At 41.9% G+C, this 20,917-nt stretch overlaps 1 protein-coding gene across 3 annotated transcripts; it reads right to left on the reverse strand.

Moving 5' to 3' along the window:
- Nucleotides 1-248: 248 nt before the first annotated feature.
- On the reverse strand, nucleotides 249-20,678 carry mtf1 (metal-regulatory transcription factor 1). 3 transcript variants are annotated; one of them, XR_013933077.1, is made up of 12 exons: nucleotides 20,582-20,678; nucleotides 17,204-17,717; nucleotides 12,813-13,051; nucleotides 11,425-11,556; nucleotides 10,757-10,830; nucleotides 9,035-9,162; nucleotides 8,422-8,499; nucleotides 7,529-7,631; nucleotides 6,701-7,443; nucleotides 6,156-6,225; nucleotides 3,867-5,636; nucleotides 3,090-3,105 (listed from the first exon to the last, which is right to left on the reverse strand). XR_013933077.1 is itself a non-coding variant. In XM_080426942.1 (11 exons), the coding sequence occupies exons 2-11, from the start codon at nucleotides 17,663-17,665 to the stop codon at nucleotides 5,125-5,127; spliced, it is 2,541 nt and encodes an 846-aa protein (XP_080283068.1). In that variant the 5' UTR covers nucleotides 17,666-17,717; nucleotides 20,582-20,678; the 3' UTR covers nucleotides 249-5,124. The 3 variants fall into 3 exon arrangements, 2 of the variants coding, with proteins under 2 accessions (XP_080283068.1, XP_080283069.1); XM_080426942.1 differs by having other exon boundaries at nucleotides 249-5,636; XM_080426943.1 differs by having other exon boundaries at nucleotides 249-5,636; nucleotides 6,701-7,439; nucleotides 7,525-7,631.
- Nucleotides 20,679-20,917: the final 239 nt, after the last annotated feature.

Raw genomic sequence — 20,917 nt, forward strand, 5'->3', positions numbered from 1 at the left:
AATCAATTAATTCATCTATAAAACATTTAAAAGTGATTGGTCTGACTTAAACTTTACTTAAACTCTTGTATTTGTGTTCTACAGAAGAAAGGTCTACAGGATGTGGCGAGACCAACTCAGGAGTGACCTGAAGTGAACTTTTCAAATTATGCCAATATTTCAAATTTAATAAATTGAATTAATCTGCATCGCCATTCCTCAGCTTGTTTTACTTTTTTTTTAAAAAGAAGAGCACTGTGACATGGATACCTTTTTTTATTAGTATTATATTGCTCTCAATTCAAAAAGTTATTACTTTATCATAATACAACATTACTTTATACAAAACAAGCATAAGCAAACATTTTCACATTATACATTCTTTTTAAAAAATACAAGTCCTTTACAATTCCTCACTCTTTGGGTGTTAAGACATTGATTTGGAAGCATCTTGTTAATTTTTTTCTCTTTGCTAAAATTACCCTTTGAATATGTTGGAAATGGGAGATATTTCTTCTTCTCCTATGTACAGATTTCCAGAATACATTATTCAGTTTGACACGTTTTCTTGAAACATTCTGCTTCCAAACAAATGCCACCATCAGTTTTTTTTGCTCATGGAACATTTCCGGTATACTTCCAAGAAAGACAAATTGAAGGCTCCAATACAAATACAAAAACAAACAAACAAATGTCTTTGCCTATAATTACAACAAAAAAAAATCAGCTTTCTGTCATACCCCATGAAGGCAAAACCAGTGTTTGATTTAGAGCAATTCCACTTTAAATGGGTAAGATAGGTTTACTTTGAGTACATTAGTACACAGCAAAATCGTGTTAACTCATTGTAAAAATGCACACTTAATTACCCAGATTAACCGTGGCGTACGAATTATCCCAATTATTTTTTTAAACAACTTTGTTTTCCTTGGCAAGCAGACCTAAAGGCTCATGAGTTGTGAGCTTATAGATAGGCTATTTTCGCTATCCCTCATATGACGAAGTACGTACATAGAGATTAAGTGGTAAAATAAGGATTTTGCTGTGCATCAATTTTGATACTGTAAAATAAGTTGACTCAAGTATACAAATAACATTTGTGACCAACTGAAAAAGTCCAAATGTTTGTTTTTACCCATAATGTAAAAATGCTTACATTTGACCAAAAATAATTCTTAAAACAGAATCATTCATTTACCAAGTTCTCATTTCCAAGCAAATCCAGTTGGTTTTAAACCAGTTATCTCACAGAGGCAAAACATTAAAAAAGGATAAGTCGTGGTTCAATAGTCATGAGAAAGCACTCGATAAAAATAAACAATGCCCAGATTAACCCTACTCCACATGTGATCTATCAAATGCCATTCATTGAATTCAAACTTGCTTGTGACAGACTGGCAAACTGTAGGGGGAAAAGTACATTTACAAGTATTTATTTTTGAAAATTGTGTCGTGGAGTTTGATGTTTACATGTCATTAAATGCCAGTCAAAAATTGCATAGTTCTTTTCCTCAGTATGCATGAGTTGATGAGCATAACGGCAGTAAGAGTGGTTCATGGTAATAATTTGACTGAATGGTCAGTCTGAAAGAGAACATTCAAACGGTAAATTGTGATTGCATGGGGATTTAACTATATTTAACTGGAATCAACAGTGCGAAAAAGTATTTTGTGTGGCATATCTAAAACCAAATAAAAGGACCAAATGCATATATAGCAATTATCAAGAGTAATAATGTCTGCTAACAGCCTTGATGCATACAAGGGAAAAGTTCTGCTCATGTGTACTCCTGCACACTGAAACAAAAGCACGTCCAGTTGATGCTAGACATAACTCCAGAGTATTAACATTTATGTACCAATTTTGTTTGATACAGAAGATTAGAGGTGATTGGTGAAATGTATTAGTCTGCCTGGAACTGTCAGCTATATTTTTCTCAGCAGTGATAGTTATCAAAAGTCTCCCAAAATGACTCATCTGTGGAGTTGTTTGGGAGATCGTATTATGATAGCTGACTAAAATTTCTCTAGGGAGTCTGCACTTTGTTTCTTGCCAATATCTCAGTGGGTTTTCCACTATATGGCATTGACTGAGACTAAATTAATATGATTGAGCATAGGGGTATATGAATGGCAAGTCTGAGGCAGACCGTAAAGGCAAGGAGGTTCGTAAAACAGGAGTTAACGCGGTGTAAGGCCAAATAGCTCTACATGTCAAATATAGGGCATTATGCCTTATCTTTCATATCATTGCATTGTGTCCCATCATGTGATACAATGTTATATTATTCTTTCAATAGGAGGCTATGTGTTGTGTACAATGAATATACAGTACTGACTGTACAGAATCCCATAGGCTTGCAAAGCTTTTCAACTAACCATGTCAAAAACATCTCTTTTCTGCATAAATCGTGACTGCCTGCTTAGGGGGAATAATGCAAGGGAAAGAGGGTATTCTTACATCAGCCGCCACCTCTGAGACATTATACAAAAATACAAATTCTAAAACAATCTACATGTTTTATGTTTTTAAAAGATGCTCAACACTACTAAATGTACTATATTTACACTGTCATCGGGACACCGTACCCCCCCCAGTTTAAACGCGCCTTTATAGCAGTCGTACACAAAGTCTGTAGTGGTGCCACAGCTCAACTGACGAGTCGCCAGGTTCCTTACTAAACAAGTTATTGTGCAATAAGCAGGGAAGAGTGCAGCAAAAAGTAGGGCTACTGCTAAGGGGGGCGTCAGACTGGTGAGAATGTGCATGTTGAATGAGTAACAAAATCAAGGGAAAGAAAATCAGTTATGACTTAATGCATCCCTGAGTGGGTTTATCATTCTAAGAAAAAACATGGTGTGTTGACAGCAATTGCCTATACAGCAAGATCCTGAGCGTTGATTTTTTTTACCGCTCCATTTTTACACTTTCAATTAATTAACACTCAGGACTTTGCAGTGTAAAGAGTCAATTTTGGACCCCAGAGGGCTACCTGCTATACTGTGAAGTCTAGGTGCTTTGTTTCTTCATATGAAACTTGCTTTTAGCAACAATACCTATCAGGCTTCTAGGAGGAAAAGAAATCAGTAACATGACACAGAAAGCACAACTAAAAACAAAACAAGCTAAGAAAAGTAATTTGAATAAATTAACAACTAACGATTTTGTTCCTGCAATTTTTAGGAAAAACATTGAAAACAGCATAATGAAAGGATAAAGAATTTGAATAAATTAACATGTACAAATTAAATATTAGTTTAAGTTATAGGCAACTTATTGATGTACTACCTTAATTTAAAAAGGCAAGCAGATTCGCTCACAGGTTCCTTTCTGCTTATATGAACATACACGCAAAGAAATGAAATAGCACAAACACTAAAGAAATCACATTTTCTGGAGTACACAAGTCTTCCTAGAAAAACAGAATACTGAGGAAATTACTTCATATATATTGGCATTGTATGGAGGACATTCAAGGGAATGGACAGACAGCCCCAGCTAATTCCTGCTGGGAACTGTACTTGATATAACCATACAAATTAATTTTGCATACAGTGCATTCTGGTCAGTTGCATACCAGCTTTAAGCATTTGATAGGACCCTTAGTACAGTACAAGGATAGACAGACTCAAGTTTTTCTTTTGTTTCCTTGCTCATGTGTATGAGCTTCAAGCCAGGTCAAAATGGAATCTTCCTCAAATTTCAGCGCTTACATCAATGCCAAAGTCAATTCAGAATACACCAGTGGTATTGTGTATAGCTTGTTGCCTTGCTTTGAGTGTCGCAGGAATGCATGACCAGTTGCCATTTCTCCTGTGTCAGTTAGTATTAAGTTAAGCTAATCCTCATAAGCAATATGCTAATGAGAGCTAAAAAAAAACAAAACTTGGAATCAAGGAGCGAATGGATTCAGATAAGAGCCCTCATATTTTCTACACAATGTCAGACGGAACAGAATGCACTGCAGATAGAGGGTGACCAGTGCACCAAGTAAACACAGGAACACTGCAGAGGGCATTCACAGAGAGAGAACGACTCGAGAGTTTGAGTGGATTAGAGGCCTGTGGCGGAGCGTAGGGTTGGGAACCTATAGGATTGTAACGAATCATTGTAACATTCTCGTTTATTGAAAAGCTTTTGGAATACTGCTCTACCTATTAATTTTGAAATATGAACAAACATCTGTGTAAAAGAGACACAGGTATTGAAATAAATGGACATTACAGCATGTTTCCAACAAAATCTCTAAAACTCTAGTCTAATGACTTTTATGCTGTTTGAGTTAATCCCTCAAGTTAACATTTCCATTGTAAGAAAATGAGCATGGTTGTTGGGGTTTTTGTGAACTACTTTCTATATATAGAAAAATATAACGTGACATTAATGTTACGTTATATTAATAAACGATACATGTATTAACGTTATTCCCAAGCACACCTGCAAGTAACCTAACAGTACACAGTAAAATCCTCAGGCTACAACTGCTGTTTATTTCCTTCCCAATTCCAGTTTGATGATTTCGATTGATGTTAATTTATGGCTCACATTTTCAGCTTATCCTAATGGCTGTCCTATGAAGAAAGAAAAACGTGGTTAACAGCTGCAGCTGCTTCCTGTGTCCTGTGCTGCTCGTATAGTCATGGCATGGTGCATCAAGAGATGTTTAATCAGCCTGATTTATACGTCGTTTTAGGACAACTGTGTCTCTAGCAAAAAAGTAACCGATCTACAAACACGTCATCAAACTGTAGTGTTGCATGTCATGCGCTTGTCTTCGCCCTGCTTAACTGAAGTGCAACAACACTTTTGATTTATTTTCTCTGTTCAACACTCGCTCTGAGATCTGAGTGCATTTCACACTCTGCCTCTCCGCTCACTCACTGCAGGTGACCTCACAGCTTGAGTCACTTGCCCACAGCCAAATAGGCGCTAATAAAGAAAGAATACATACTTTTAAAGAGCAGCTGAAAATTTGGGAATTGTTAGCGAGGACCGTTAATGTAAATGTGATGGAGCGGTTTCGGTTCCTCAAAAGGAACCGGTTCCGGTTCCAGTTCCCAACCCTAGCGGAGCGTGGGCGCAACAGACAAGACAAAGCAGATGAAGAGTGGGAAGCCCCAACGGCCCTGAAGAGGCGTCTCCCGTCAAGGGTTGCCAGTGCCGTCGGTGACCATGCTGAAGTTGTCGGCGACGAGCAGCAGAGCCTCGATGTTGGCGGCCGTCTCGGGGCTTTGCAGGGAGAGGAAGTCAGACACGTCCATGTTGGATAATCCATCACATGGAGGGGGAGGGTTGGCAGCGGCACCTCCAATGACCACCGGCATAGTCTGAGTTGACGCGGAAGAAGAGGTTGAGGAAGAGGGGGTCATTCCCAGTCCTACCACCTCACCCACTTTGGAGGAAGACTGGGTTAAGCTCGAGGGCGACGAGGGGGCCGCGGGGAGCTGTGGGGTTTCGGGGGTCGGCAGCGGTGGAGGAGGGGGGTCTGGAGGTTGTTGTTGCTGCTGTTGTTGCACTACAACTGGAGCCGTGGAAGCAGAGCTATTTGAGCTCTTGTCCTTAGCGGAGTCCCTACAGGCACAGTGACACTGGCAGGACTCCTCCTGTTTTATAATGATGACCGGCAAACTGAGACCAATCTGCTGCACTGAGCTGCCTGGGAATGTAGTTTGTCATAATTCCAAAAGACGAAGATGAAAATGTGTTAGTTAAAAAAAGCATAACATGAAGCAAGTTATTCAGTTCAAATAAAATTAATTGACACTGCTTCATTATGACTTCTGAATATCCATGCGACTGAAACAGGGTTTGGATAATAGCAATATATTCCAACTCGTATTACTCACTATAATTACATTGAAATAATGCAGACTCAGAGGCCACACAGTCCAAATACTTTGAAATATGTCTTTAAACAGTATTCATATAAATTATAAAACTACAAACGCAAATAAGAAATTAAGAAATATCAACTGTCAGACCTGTTTTTCTTTTATCATTTCATAGTGATGTGTTACTAACAGAAACTCAACGACTCCAACCCCTGGGTATAAATCTGGGCCACTGAAACCAATCCAAGTAAAGCTAAGTACTACCCTGTCAGTCAGGATGAATTTACAATTTAACAACCTTTTGGCTGGAGGCCACACCACAACGAGGAATACATTAATCTTACCTGCATTTCCTCCCACTGGTATGGCCGTGGTGAAGAAAACCTTCTCTACTTTTGGAGCTCCATGACGCTGCTGTGAACAAACATTTAATAACCTGGGTCACCACAGTCACAGAAACCAAACCTCATAAACCCTAAAATGTATGGGCTGTTCACACCAAGCACGATAACTGATTCCGAGGGTGAGACCGATTGCATCCCAGATGTCCTTCTGGTGGATTTTGATCAGTTTTTCTATTATTCATCAAATCGCTCTCAAAGTGAACCAAACGATATCGTTCACCAGTGCCACTATCGTTGTCATTACACTTGTGGTGTGGACTCTGCCATCCAATTGAGTAAGAACACATTGTAAAACAATATATTTATAGTTATCGTTCTTGGTGTGAACTCAACTAAGATTAGGACAAATAAAGTCTATTGATAATTCCCTGCATTTCTAGCAACCCATACTTAACCACTTAAACCATATATGCTTTGTTGACCGGGGGTCTATCCTTGGCCCACTCCTTTTTTCCCTCTACACCAAATGTCTTAGCGCTACTCACCACCTGGTCTGGGTTCTGCTGGCTGTTAGCGGCACTGCTGAGAATCCATTGCAGGCTCTGGTCGGACATGACCAGGCGCCCAGCCTGGTCATGCAGCAGGTTCTGTGTGGGTGCAATGGTGATGGTGGCGGGAGTGGGAGTCAGACTGGGGGCGGGGGCAGGGGCAGGGGCGGGGACAGGGGCGGAGACAGGGGCAGGGTTGGTCGTGGCCAAAGGCACAGGGTGAGCCACAGCAGGCAGAGTATCCGTAGATGTGGCTACAACAGCAGTAACAGCAGCAGTGCCCGGCGCCACGTTCTTCAGCACCGGCACCTCAGGAGCAGGAGCGGAGACGACAGGGGACGTGAGAGGAGCAGTCTGAGTGGTGGTGCCTGGCTGCAGGAACGTGGGCGGTGGCAATGCCACGTAATGCTGCTGGGGTGTAGCCTGGGTTGGGTCCTGGACTGATGGCTGGGCAGGCATATCTGGCGTTGTCTGAGAGCTGGCTAGGGCTGTTATGGGTACAAAGGCGGCTGGAGGCTGGGTGGAGGCAACTGCTTTGCTGATGACGGCAGTAAAGGTGGAGGTCTGAGAAGCTGAAGAGGTCTGGCTGTGTTGGGATGGAGCTTCCAAGACTGGGGCGGCGTGGGAAGAACAACAGGACGAGGAGGTTGAAGGATTGAGATTGAAGGAGAAGGAGAATGAGGCATTGGTCACTCCTGGCTGAGCAGTGGTCTCCAGGCTGAAGTGTTCAACGAGGCTCTCTGAAGGAGGAGAACAAGCTGCTGTCAGTAGGGAAAGATCATATTCAATTTCAACTCAAGATGAAAGGGTTTGAAAAGCACTTGCCATTGGGAGGAGCATCATCTTGACTGACACTGTTTTCTGGACTCTGGAACATCAGCTCAAAGATCTTCACAGGAGTCACATTGTTCAGGTCCAAATTCTGAGCCTGGAATACAATTATTATTAGCAACAAAATAAAACCTTAGTAGTTTGATCATTAGAAAATAAAATAGCCGATCTACAAGCTCAATGCCTTACAAGAACAGAGATGCTAGTGTTCACTGGTTATGGGTTGTGTCCACCAAGGTGTTTTTTTTCCTGAGCACAGCGTATCTTTTGAATTGTTTTCAATGGGAGCGCCACGTATTTACGCTGTAATGGAAATGCCAGCAGCGTTACGAGGCACTGAGCATCTATTGTGCTGCGCATTCATGTCGCAGAGAGTTGGAATATTTTCAAATTTGGCCGTTTGGATGAGCGCATTCAGCTGGGGGAAAAAACGCTTTGGTGGACACACAACCTTATTTGGTCCGTCCCTCTTTTCCCTCTTCACAAAATCCCTTTGCCCGAAAATAGCAGATCTACAAACTCACTATGTGTCGTGGTGGCTATTTCTGGCATGCACAACAAAGGACAAAGCAGGCTTTAGCCACTTTCACCCAGACATCACAATTTTGGGCATGTCATAGGCGAACATTGAAAATGTGAGATCTACAAGCTCACAATGAGTTTTAGATTAGATTAGATTTTAGATTTTAGCAATGAGTTGCGTTGTGAGCTTGAAGATCTGCTATTTTTGCAGAATGTTTGCCCCAGAATAGGGATGCTAGGATTCATGTAGTTAAGTGGTTAGCTGTCAAGCTTCAACAAAAAAAACGTCCTGTATCAAGTTTGATCTAATCAGAAATCCTGCTCAAATGTTAATTTGACAGCGGTAAGGCAACAGTTAGACTTACATTATGGATGTTCTCTCGGAGCTCAGAGTCAGTGGAGATGAGGCTCAAGTCACTGAGGCACAGTGAGTGATTTGCATCCTGTAATAAAAAAACGGGCCAAAATTAGTCCAGCCACGTCTTGAGAGACAAGAATTCGATCACAAAGACTGATTGAGATGGAAAACACAGCCATACAATTTCCAAACCTAAATTAATGGCACCAAGAACAATTACCGGCTGATAACTAATCAAATCAGGAACACACAACATAAATCCCCCATGTTTAACAATGGGCTGTCCCTTTGTTTCTCTAGTAGCCCATGAACATATTATGTTAACTAAATAACTGTTTATATGATATGCTATTTCTTATCACACACCATATGCACTGTTGCAACTTTCACCAGCAAAAAAATACAAATACATCTCTTTTTCCAAGATCAATTTTCTTAAAATCGATCAATTTCTATAATCAATTAAATTTAATAGTTTGATTAACTGTTGCAGCCCTAGTATGTAGAGGCCTCTAAACCCCAGGTTCAGTAGAGTTGTTACTGTATGCAAAACAGGGTCTGTGAAGTTAGCAATCAGGGGGACAAATCTTCTGGTGGGTTGTGGGGGTGCTGTGACTCACTTCAGACAGCGGAGTGGTGAGGTGGACAGTAAGGCCCTTGTCATGGCCTCGGACGTGACTCTTCAGACTGTACTGGCTACTGAATGCCTTCTCACATGCATCACTTGGGCAGTGGAACGGCTTCTCACCTATGGGGAGAACAGAGCCACATGGAGTGTGTGTGTGTGTGAGAGAGAGAGAGAGAGAGAGAGAGTGTGAGAGAGAGACTATCAGTCGGAGAGGGCAGGTGAAGGGTTAAGGCTCACCTTGAATCTGAGGCGCAAAACCTCAGTCAATGTACACCAGAGATGCTGCTAGCCCTGCGTCCTGCGTCTCTGACGCACATTTTTAATAAAGGACGCATTAAACCAACCATCACAGCGTCCACGGGACGCATACAACCAAAGCGAGCCGCTAGCCACGCAGTCGTGCTCCAAACCGAGCCACGCAGCCGTGCACCACACCGAGCCGCGAGCCGCGCCCAAAGCGAGCCGCAAGCCGCGCACCAAACCGAACCGCGAGCCGTGCACCAAACCGAGCCGCGATCCGCGCAGAAAAGTGAGCCGCGAGCCGCGCACCAAAGCGACCCGCGAGCGCACACCAAACCGCGAGCAGCAAAGTGAGCCGCGAGCCGCGCACCAAACTGACCCGCGAGCCGAAACACAGACGCGCGACACGTCGTTTTCAGATCGTTATTTTCGGTGCGACACAAGCATAAATCATTTGAAGGGAATCCCACTTTTTAAGAAGAAAACACCAGAGCAATAAATACTGCCGCAAACATCTACTTTTCTTAAACAAATATCTCTGCTCCGTTTACATTCTCTTCCACAAAGTGTTGTTGTTCTTTAGTTCCTATCTATCTCTGCTCCTATGAAGTGTACATTATCTTTTTCATATTATTATTATGAACTTTATATTGTAGTTTGTACCCTGTATTCTGAGTTTGTGACTACAACAAGTAGCAAAATAGAATGTACATTAGGACAGTGGTTCTCAACCTGTGGGTCAGGACCCCCAGGTTCCCCACATGATTTGGGGGGGGGGGGGGCCCAGATGACAGTGAAGTCACAATTTAAGGACTTTTAAGATATTTTTAATACCTCAAGAAAGAAAAGAAAAAAGACTATTACTGCATCCAAACTAATCAACAAACTATACTATAAATACGGTCAAAATTGTGAAATAATATAAGAAAGAGGCGATCTACAAGCAAGGCGTTGTGAGCTTGTAGATTAAAAAAAAAAAAACGACCTTGTAGATCTGCTATTTTGACTATGTATCTGTGGAACTGAGTTAAACTAAATTAAATGCCTCAACTCCTAATTCCAAGCGCTTCTCAGGGTGGGGGGTCCCCAGTTCAAATATGATTATTTTGGGGGGTCGCTGCCTGAAAAGATTGAGATCCACTGCATTAGGATATAATGTACACAGTCACACACACATAGAAGATATGGAGATTGGAGATCAAAGAAAACGATAGAAGGGGGGGGGGGAGACGTGTAATTGGGGACCCATAAAATGTTTCTGGGACCCATTTGAATGACCACCTGTGGGTCCCGGGACCCATTACATTGAAAACCTAGCAAAATCACTGGTACACTTCTGAACAATCTCAACATCTCGGGCTAAAAAACTATCGAGTGATACGGATTTCATGTGAAAACAAAATAGCTACATAGGATGTTATCAATCAATTTTGTGCCATTAAGTTTAAAGAAGAGAAATTAAACATTAACATACCTGTGTGTGTCCTTACATGTGTTTTTAGGTGATGGCTAGCAGCAAAAGCTTTGCCACAGCCATCGTGGTCACACCTGGGGGTGTAAAACACCAATCGCATCAGAGACATGTAATCCTCAATGCAAGCAGAGAGACATTTCTAGAGTTGTTATGATACCATTATTGGATTCCGATACAGCCTAAAATGCTGGATTGAGTATTGGTGAGTATGCAAGTCTATGCACCGATCTGATATCACGTAGTTTATCATGTGATGAAAGCTTATTTATGGCATAAAGGGCAAACAACATGTGGTGCTAGTGGAGGGGTAGTGCTAGTGGGATTTGGGACTATAATAAAACAGAATTGAATTGAACAAACAACTTTTTGTTTTAACCAAAATATATCACTTACTCTACCATACAAATTGGTCAAAAATAAAATTGTATTCACACACAAAAAAAGTTCCAGATTGCAACTTGAAATTAACGGGACAATTACATCAGTATATAGAACAAGCCTACTGAATGCTGCATCAGATAACAGAGGTTAAATTGTATCACCATAGCCTAGGAATACTTGTCCTAACTGGAACAGAATAGAGTAATAAAGTAATGAAACTCTACAACAGATGCGCTCCTCTCCCTTGTGAGATATTAAAAACTCAGCATGAGCTTGGCATTGCTCACCGGAATGGCTTCTCTCCAGTGTGAGTGCGAATGTGCTTCCTCAGGTCGCTGAGGGTGGTAAAGTACTTGGTGCATCCGTCTGATTCACAGTTGAACGTCTTGCCCGTGTGAAGCCTCTGGTGTGCTTTCAGTCTGTGGGGAGAAGCAAGTGTGCTTTATTAAACCACAGAGGGGAACAGAGAGAACAGGATAGAGAAATCTAAGAAGACTTATTTTTTTCAATTAAACAAGTTATTTTTGATAACTTTCACTGGTATATTTTTCACAATAACCTTTCCACATACGTTTTTTGACACATTTGGCAAGTACGCAACTCAAAAGACCCATGACTTTGGTGCCAAAATGACACAGGCATCGGAAATGTCTCTGTGGTGCTCTTGGACAGGAGAGGAAAGCAGTGTAGCATTGGTTGGCTGGCATTAGAAATCACCCTGAAAGGGAGTCAATGACAAAGGCACCACTTTATCAAGCCCCAGGCAGGATGTCGTAGCAACTGAACCAATACTGCCTGCCCAGGGGCAATGCTACAGTTCACCTCATATCACCTCGGCTTGTGACGGCAGACATAAAACGACTCAATACGACAAACTAAGAACAAGTTGGCCAATGGCTGGTTACATTAAAAGGGATAGTTCACCCAAAATATTACTTATTTTCTATCAATTACACACCCCATGAAGCCTTGAATTCACGGAGATTTCTTTGTTTTTATCGTATTCCTAAGCCAAAACTTTGATGACCGGCGAAAAGATGCTAATGTCTCCGGTAGGAGACTCACCGGAGCTGCCGCCGGTCATCAAATTATTGGTTTAGGAATGCGACAAAAACTAAAACATCTCCATGAATTCAAGTCTCCATGGGGTGAGTAATCGATAGAAAAAAATTCATTTTGAGGGTGAACAATCCCTTTAAGGAAGCAATTGAATGGTTATTCATAATAACATACGTATTCGTTTTGTCATTCTGTGCTAAACACAGACAGCTTCCATGAGAATTCAGGTGAAGAAAAAGAATACACCAAGCACATGATTCATGACAAGCTGCAACCAGCTCATACAGTGGCCTATACTAGCTGCATGCTTGTGGATCTTTAAACAACACATCCTTATCCAGCTCACGTCTTATAAAAAAAAGACACAATCTACATTGTTGGACAGACAAAAAAGGGAACATTTGAAAGCACGCCAGAAGCACTTTAAATGACACACAGGCACCACTCATTGCACAGAGGTTCTCTCTAGATTTGGAAATGTCTCACAAATGGCTCAGTCATTCTCTTACAGTACACACCACATGTGACAACAATCGTTTGCTGCGTCAGAGCAGATCTAAAAGAAATGTGTTTCATGAATCTCAATGTGCTACAGCACAAGGAAACAAAACCTAACCTGTAGAGCGTGTTGAAGGCCTTCTCGCAGCCCTGCACATCACACTCGAAGGGCTTCTCCTTGGTGTGGACGCGCACGTGGATCTTGAGGCTGTAAGAGGTGAGGAAGGCCTTGCCGCAGCCCGTCTGATTGCACACGAACGTGTACTCGCCCCTGTGAGTCTTCTGGTGCGTCCGCAGATTACCAGCCGTGCTGTAAGTCCGCGTGCAGCCCTCAAACATGCACTGGTAACGCTTCACCTGAGAGAAAGGAACACATAAGAGAAGAGGAGGAAGAGGTATGAAGTGAGTAACTAACAATGGTGTTTTATGTTCTAACAAACAAAAAGACTGCAGCTAGCATCATGCAATACTGAGGACGTTTGAGGACGAGACATTCAGCTTCAGGTCTGTTACATGTATGTACAAAAGGGCATCATTGTGGGTTAGCCATATACTGTACGTCTTTGCCAACATCCGGCCAAGATTTATCAGAACTTCACAAATCCCGGGAGATGAGGGAGAAACGTACAGTCGGATTTAGCTAATTAATAAGGGGCAAGCCAAAATGTGGAAGCTACAACCACTGAGTCAGCGTGACCTTTCGTGGAGGAACAAACTCGGTGACTCACCACCTGTCAGCACATGGAGCGGTGACAGCAGTGACTTTACCCCCCCCCCCCCTCGCCTGTGCAAGGCCTCCAGCTGATTTGGTTTCACAGCGCCCAGCTCGACTGCAGTGAGGCAGTCTCCTCCTATGTTCACATACAAAGGCCCTCAGGCCACAGGAATAAAAGCAGCCTCTTCTCTTCTCAGAAAAACGCATGCTTGCATTGTCATAGCACAAAGCCAGGGAGGTGGAAGCTCCGGATAGAGCCCTCTCCTCCACAAAAAAACATCCACCCAACCTCTGAAAAAGCTAATTCAGAGGTTACTGACAAATTACGTACTTGACAGTAACCAAAGCAAAACAAGGTGTCTTGTGATGTCTTGGCATACATACATATATATATATAATATATATATATAAAATATAAAATGCTTTCCCGGATTGAATGGGCTAAACTTATTTTGGGCTATATACATTCATGAAATTTGTCCATTTACCCATCCATACTTGCCCCACCAGAATGCATTTCAAGCTACCAAGTACGAACAACAGAGATTGTCAGCACTATAAACTGAAGCATATGATTAGATTAACAGCTACCGTTAGGGTTGGAAAAGATAGGGAAATGAGGCCCATGTCAAATTTCGGAATTCCCTATTAATAACAGTGTTGTTCAATAGTACAGACTGGTTTAATTAAATTTGACCCACAACACCCAGTATATCAAACCAAGCACTCAGCAACTTGACCAACTCCAGCTGTTGTGTCCACTAATTGATATTTGATCACATCACCCAGACACACAAGCAGCACTTGTATGCACACTATGCTGTTTTGCCTGACATGCTTTTCCAAGGCGTTTTTTAAGCAGCTGTGCTTGTAGCTACGTGTCTAGCTGTGATCACCCCCTACAGGCCCATTTAGATTATACTTTAGGCTCTGTCCATAGTTTATGCTGCGTTCATTTAATTTGTCTTTCTGTATGTTGTCTGAAAGTGTACGGATGCTAAATATACGCATCAATAAGGTGCAATCCCGCAAGAAACTGTGATCCCCTGCAAGGCGGACACAGCAAACAGAACAGCAAAGAAGAAAGAAGGTAGAAGGGAGATGAAGATAGATACACATCACTTCCTCCACAGTCAGCAGAGAATCACCATCACGTTGCATTGGGGATTGTGTAGGTCGGTAGAAAATGTTGACTTATCCTGTCCTCTAGCTGATCATGACATAATTGAACCTGCATTTAGACATTAAATATGGATCGAGGTATGTGAACAATGCCCCTTGCGTGTATGTACAGACGTATCCGTTCGGAGTATAAATAAATGCCTATAGAATAAAGGTATAAATAAAAAGGTTGCTGCGACAGACATTCCTTTCACTGCTAACATCTATGATGGGAAAAATGTACAGCATGTCTTATTATTCATGTTCACACAGCCTGAGCGAAATGAACAGCAATGCCCCCAAGGTTAAGTACAGCTCTTATATATGAATGTGTGAATAATAAGGACCACTTACAGTACTACTATACTGCTGCTCTTACTGTGGTCTGGAAAGTGACCAACAGAAAAGATTAACAGTCAGAATGTTAATTTGGGAAGAAGATTTTTTTCTATTTAGACAGCTCAGATCGGTAGCCTGCCTGAGAATATGCAACATATAAAATATCAAAGATTTAGCATAGATGGACAGCAGAGAGAACAAAATAAAACAAAGTCTGCATGTGGGGGACATAGAGGGAACGCATTGAGGGAACAGCTGTGGATGTGTCTCAACAATTACTCAGTAATATTACACCTTTGGCTTTGAGTATGTCCTAGTTTTCTTTCTTCTTTTTATTCAAAGTTGGTCACAACAAACAATCCCCTTCAATAGTGAGATAATGGAGGTGCATGATATAGCGAGGAGGACTGGATGGAATCCAACAGAGCACTAAAGCCTCATTCATACTTAGTTGCGTGACACCTAAAAGAGCAGATCAACAATGCCATCGCAGCACGATGCTTTGTGAACTTGCAAATCGGCTATTTTCGGTGTGTGACACTCGCGCGCAACTAAGTACAACTCAGGCTTTACAACAACATCAACACAGTGGGCCTCAGTGCCACTGGCTGACAACATGGTGACAACAGGGCAACATGGACAACAACCAGAAAGTGTAGTCTGAGCTGCACCGAGGGTGCAATGTTTGGCTCAGCCTGGACGTAATGAGCTAGCTAGTTTCGGATTCGGAAGCCCTTATGGCTGAGGTGATCTGAGGTAGTCTGTTACTAGCAGTAGTTAGTTCGCATTTTACAAGGAAATACACAGATCTGAATAGTAGCACCCTCTAAAGCTGGCTACTACTGAATACAAAGAGTGGCGGCAAATGGGGCCCACAGCCCCTGGATTGAAGTCACATCTGGGGTGCCACAAGGGGGGGTAGTCTCCCCATATGTCTTCCTCCTCTATATGGCCACCCGGGACGCTGTGTTTGAGGACACTCTTGATGTTGGATACGCAGATGACATCGGGCTGTCGAGAGCGATTCCCATATCCAACATCATGTCAGACACATCAATGCGCCTGGAGGCACAAAGGCTGGACGAATGGGCAGAAAAGAACAAAATGATGTTTTGGCATCTGCTGGTGGCGCTATAACAGGCCAATGTGAAAAGGGTGGCATTTCTTCCTCGGCCTAGTGGGAATGTGCGTGTGAAAATCCACGGAAATCGCAAGCTGCGTGCATAGTTTGAGGCTTTTTGTTCAAAACGGACCAATCCTGCAAACTTTGGAAGCCAACCATAGGCAATGAGGATGGAATATGGGAAATCGGACAGATTCGTGTTGATCACATGACTAAAGAGATACTGTGTACCGATTTGCATGACGTTTGGATAGAATCTGTAGGAGTAATGCACAAATCGGCCTCCTGGTGGCGCTATAACAGGCCCATGTGAAAGAATTGGGGCAGAGGTTCTGAATTGGCATCCAGGGAGTGTGTGTGCATAGTTTCGGAGCGACCGGGCCAACGGTGCCGGAGATTAGCTGCTAACACACAGACAGGACGGACACACACACACACACGGACGGACAGGGGCAAAAACATACTCTCTCGCCATGCCTTTCGGCCTGGCGGAGACAACAATAGCAGCGGGCTTATGCAAATGAAAGCATTTAATTCAATCATTTCAGTTCACATTCAGGTTTGCTCTGCACCTGTGCTCTCTGTTTATCTTTTACCCATAAGATCTATTCTTAAATAATAAACAAGCAAGATGTGTTCTTCAGTAAATGGAACTATGCCTATTTGGAGAAAAAGATAGCCCATAATGAAAGCTGGGTTCAAGTTGATCGTAATGGGAGTATAGGACATATGACACCACAAAATGCTCCATTGGCTAGTTAGTTAGTTTATTTATTTTGTTATTTAGTTAGTTATCTATAGCTTGCTAAGCCCAGAAGTTAACAAGCAGCCATGTCAGGCTAGTGGCTGAAGGCCACAAGATTGAAGATAGTGGTAGTCGTAGTTAGAAATACACAGGATCACCAAGAATTGACAAGATCTCCAGAGAACAATATCAACATATTATTAGGAGGACTCATTTTGTAACACAGCCAAACATACATACTATAGAAATCAAGTTCATGGCCCCGGCCTAGGCTGCAATGCCAGCCTGACAGCGTGTTGCGGGTTCGAATCCCGATCCCGACAACCTTTCCTGCGTGTCACTCACGCTCTCTCTCCCCATTTCCTGTCAGTCTACTGTCCTATCAATAAAGGCAATAAAAAAAAATGAAGTTCATTCAGGCCTCACCTCTCTCATCTTGGTCTCTGGGCACTGAGTGCTGAGGGTGAGTGTGGCCCCCTCTATGTTGCGTGGCATAGGGGTGGAGCCTGGGTTGATTATGAACTGGATCTGGTCCGCAGAGATGGTGTGGTGCACATAACCCTGTGACATGCCGTCCGGATCGGCCATGAAGCCGTCGTCGTCATCTCCATCGCCCTCCCCCTCTGTCAGGAAGGTGATCCCGTCTTCATCCCCTCCGCAGTGGACGTCCTCCTCCCCCTCCTCGTCCAGCCGGATGGGGTCCTGTTCGATGAGCACCGTGGTGCGGTCGTACATGCGGCCGGACGACGACGAGGGCTCTGCGATCAGGTCATCGTCGTTGTCAAAGTGGATCTTGTCCTCATCCTCGTCCTCGCCGTCGTGCCCCAGCCCGTCCACCTCCACCTCAAAGTACATGGACGCCTCCGTACGAGGGCCCTTCTCGCTCATGGTCCCGGCCTCCTCTTGGGTGCAGAGGCTGGCACACTCACACGATCTCTACCTTTAACAGAGGAGGTGCACACGATGTAGTCATAAGACAGTAACAGGGAACAAAAAAAAGTTGATCATCTGATTATATTCTCTTATAAATCATACAGTAAGATTTTGGCACAGCAAGACGGCCCATTATGGAGAATTGAATAACATTGTATGTGAGCACATGAGCAGAAAGATCCACTGGCTGTTAGTGATAATACTGAAAGGCTGAGTCAAATGTAACTCTTAAAATACAAAAACCTGCTTTATGGAAGTCTCAGATAACAACATACAACAATTCATCAAACTAGGGATGCACTACACTTACATATTGGGCGATATCCAATAAGAGATTACTTGCATGGTCAAATCAATCGATACCGCTATCATTACAATACACGTTTCCAGTAGGGTTTACCTTACACCTGTTATATAGTGATTGTGATTCTGGGTGGAGATGCAGATACAGCACATTATTATTACCTGATTATTACCTATTAGGCCTACTGAATGAATGCACATATTAGATCAAACAAGTTTTCAAAGAGTTTTCCAACACGTTTGCTTTTATTTGTTCTACAAGCAAACCCCTTTGAAAGCTTCCCCAGCACTGACTGAATCTGCAGCATTTGATCATCATCACAAAAGGCTTTTTCAGCTTCACATTCAAACATCAATTATGGTACTAGATGCCTAAGTTGGTCTGAACTTGGCAAATGGTAGGTTAGTGGGTCTGATCTGACCGAGCAAAATTTATTTTGATACTTTTTTACAGAAGAGAGGAGGGGGAAGGTGCTTGCGCTGCTTTTTATGCTGTTGTTTTTGGTCTGCCAAAGATGTACCCTGGTGGACTTCAATAAAGATGGATATTCTATTATTTTCTACTCACCAACGTTATGTGTAGTGAAAAGCCTGCTTAAACCCTTATTTAAGAGTATAAAGCTGGTGATGACTGATGAGTAAGCTTGCCGTTTGCTGACAGATGTCCCACACCATTCATTTAGAATGTAGAAGGGGAACCAAAGTACAAAGAGAGTACAAATTGACCCTTAAAGCCTGGTTTATACTTAGTTGCATGCTGGTGTGGCATGCAGTAAATAGCAGATCTACAAGCTCACCAGCTTGTAGATCTGCTATTTACTGAGCACGGCACCAACATGCAACTATAAGTATAAATGAGGCTTAAAGGAGGAGTTCACCCAAAAAATTACTTATTTTCTATCAATTGCACACCCTATGAAGCCTTGAATCCATGGATTATTTTTTGTTTTTGTCTAATAATTTGATTCCCGTCTCCTACCGGCTAATGTATCCGGTAGGAGACACAAAGTAGATTATTTGTGTCTCCTACCGGAAATACACACGGTCATCAAATTATTGTCTTAGGAATGCCACAAAAACAAAAATAAATCCATGAAATCAAGGCTTCATGGGGTGTGTAATTGATAGAAAATAAGTAATCTTTTGGGTGAACTCCTCCTTTAAGGGTTCCACACTGAGGCTAAACTAACACCATGATCTCTAGAACTTTCTCCTTTCATTGACAGCCATGCAGTCAAGGGACTGTTGGTTGCTGCTAGCAATGGAAACAACAGTCAATCGTTAGTTTTGCTGGTGGTACACACACAAAAATGACGTTTTTTCACTTTTTATCCAATTTTACATAACAATATTATAATAATAATTTGCTTTAATTTTTTTGGGGTGAGCTCACTCATGTCAACATTACATTATTTATCATCTACTGATGATGTTCGCTTTGAGGAAAAACACCAAGTATTGTTCACCAAACACACAATTCTACTGCAGATATTAATTATATAAATATATATGTATTTATTTTTTTAAACGCACTGACGTTACATATTGAAATAGTATGTGCTAATAATGTTAGCAACACCTCCAGGTTAAAGTGCTAAGGCAAACATCAGAGAGGGAATCATGTCTCTTTTGTCGCCCAAACGACCAACGTTATAGCATATATATATATATATATTATGATGTATTCCATATATCAATGTCATTAATCTATACATGCTGTATTATTCAGACACTGTGACCGGTCACACTAACGTTAGCATAGCAGCTAGCAGCCGTTTGACAACACTAGCATCAGTGGTGGAAAAAAGTACTCAATTTTTTTTTTTTACTTAAGTAAAGGAATCAATACTGTAATGTAGAAATACTCGGTTGCAAGTTAAAGTCCGGAATTCATAATTTACTTGAGTACAAGTGCAAAAGTACTGGTATCAAAATATACTTAAAATACAAAAGTAAAAGTACTTGTTATTATACAGATATGGGATATGGCCCAGTTTACAAGTTTTCAAATGGATAAATCTTTTGAAAATAGCAGATCTACAAGCTCACAATGATCTGCTATTTTCAAATAGACGAAATGCATATAGGGGCTGAAGTGGTTATGTATGTTTTCTAACAATAATCAAAATCTACAAAAGTAACAAGTAACTAGTAACTAAGGTTTTCAAATAATTGAAGTGGAATAAAAAGTACACTATTTGCCTCCGAGATGCAGTGGCGTAGAAGTAAAAGTACTGAGAATTGGAAATACTCCAGTAAAATAAAAAAAATACCTCCAAATTGTACTTAAGTACAGTACTTGAGTAAATGTACTTAGTTACTTTCCACCACTGCTGGCGTCTCCATAACATACACACACACACACACACACACACACACACACACACATAGCTGTGCTAACCTGCTAGCCTATGATGCCATTAGCTGCTCTACTGTCGACGGATGAATTCGCTTCATCTTCCTCGCATTAAGGAGCGGAATAAAGTTTCATTTGGCCATTTAACCAGGCGCGGGACGTCGCTAAAGCCGAGCCAGTGACCTGAAAGAGGATGACATTGTGATATTTACCTTGTGTAGATGAATTATTATTCCTTATCTTTATGGTTTTGGTTGCTTAGCACTTTCTGCTTCCCATCCCCTCCCTTTGGACACCATGATAGCACTGTTGCCAAATGTTGTGAGAGGAATAAGCAACCAGGTCTAGGAAAAGAGGCCCAAAAGAAGCGACTTTAGGCCACATGAGCACTTTAACGGCTATTTGAAAATAGCCAATCTACGCTTAAGTTTGTGTGTATTCTTTTCATGTTACCCGTCTATTTTGTGTATATGTCTGTTTGTTTTTGTTTAAAAAAAAAGGAAGCAATCCATATATATGAACAGAAATGTATAATCTTACCCTGTGCT

The sequence above is a fragment of the Gymnoscopelus braueri genome, assembly GCF_963280865.1.
Source record: "Gymnoscopelus braueri genome assembly, chromosome: 4".
Taxonomy (NCBI): domain Eukaryota; kingdom Metazoa; phylum Chordata; class Actinopteri; order Myctophiformes; family Myctophidae; genus Gymnoscopelus; species Gymnoscopelus braueri.

Coding starts and splice junctions, on each gene's coding strand:
- mtf1 (XM_080426942.1), bottom strand. CDS start 17,665: ATGAGCGAGAAGGGCCCTCGTACGGAGGCGTCCATGTACTTTGAGGTG. Junction 10,831..11,424: donor ACTGGAGAGAAGCCATTCCG/GTGAGCAATGCC, acceptor TTACACCCCCAG/GTGTGACCACGATGGCTGTG. Junction 7,632..8,421: donor TCCGAGAGAACATCCATAAT/GTAAGTCTAACT, acceptor ATTGTATTCCAG/GCTCAGAATTTGGACCTGAA.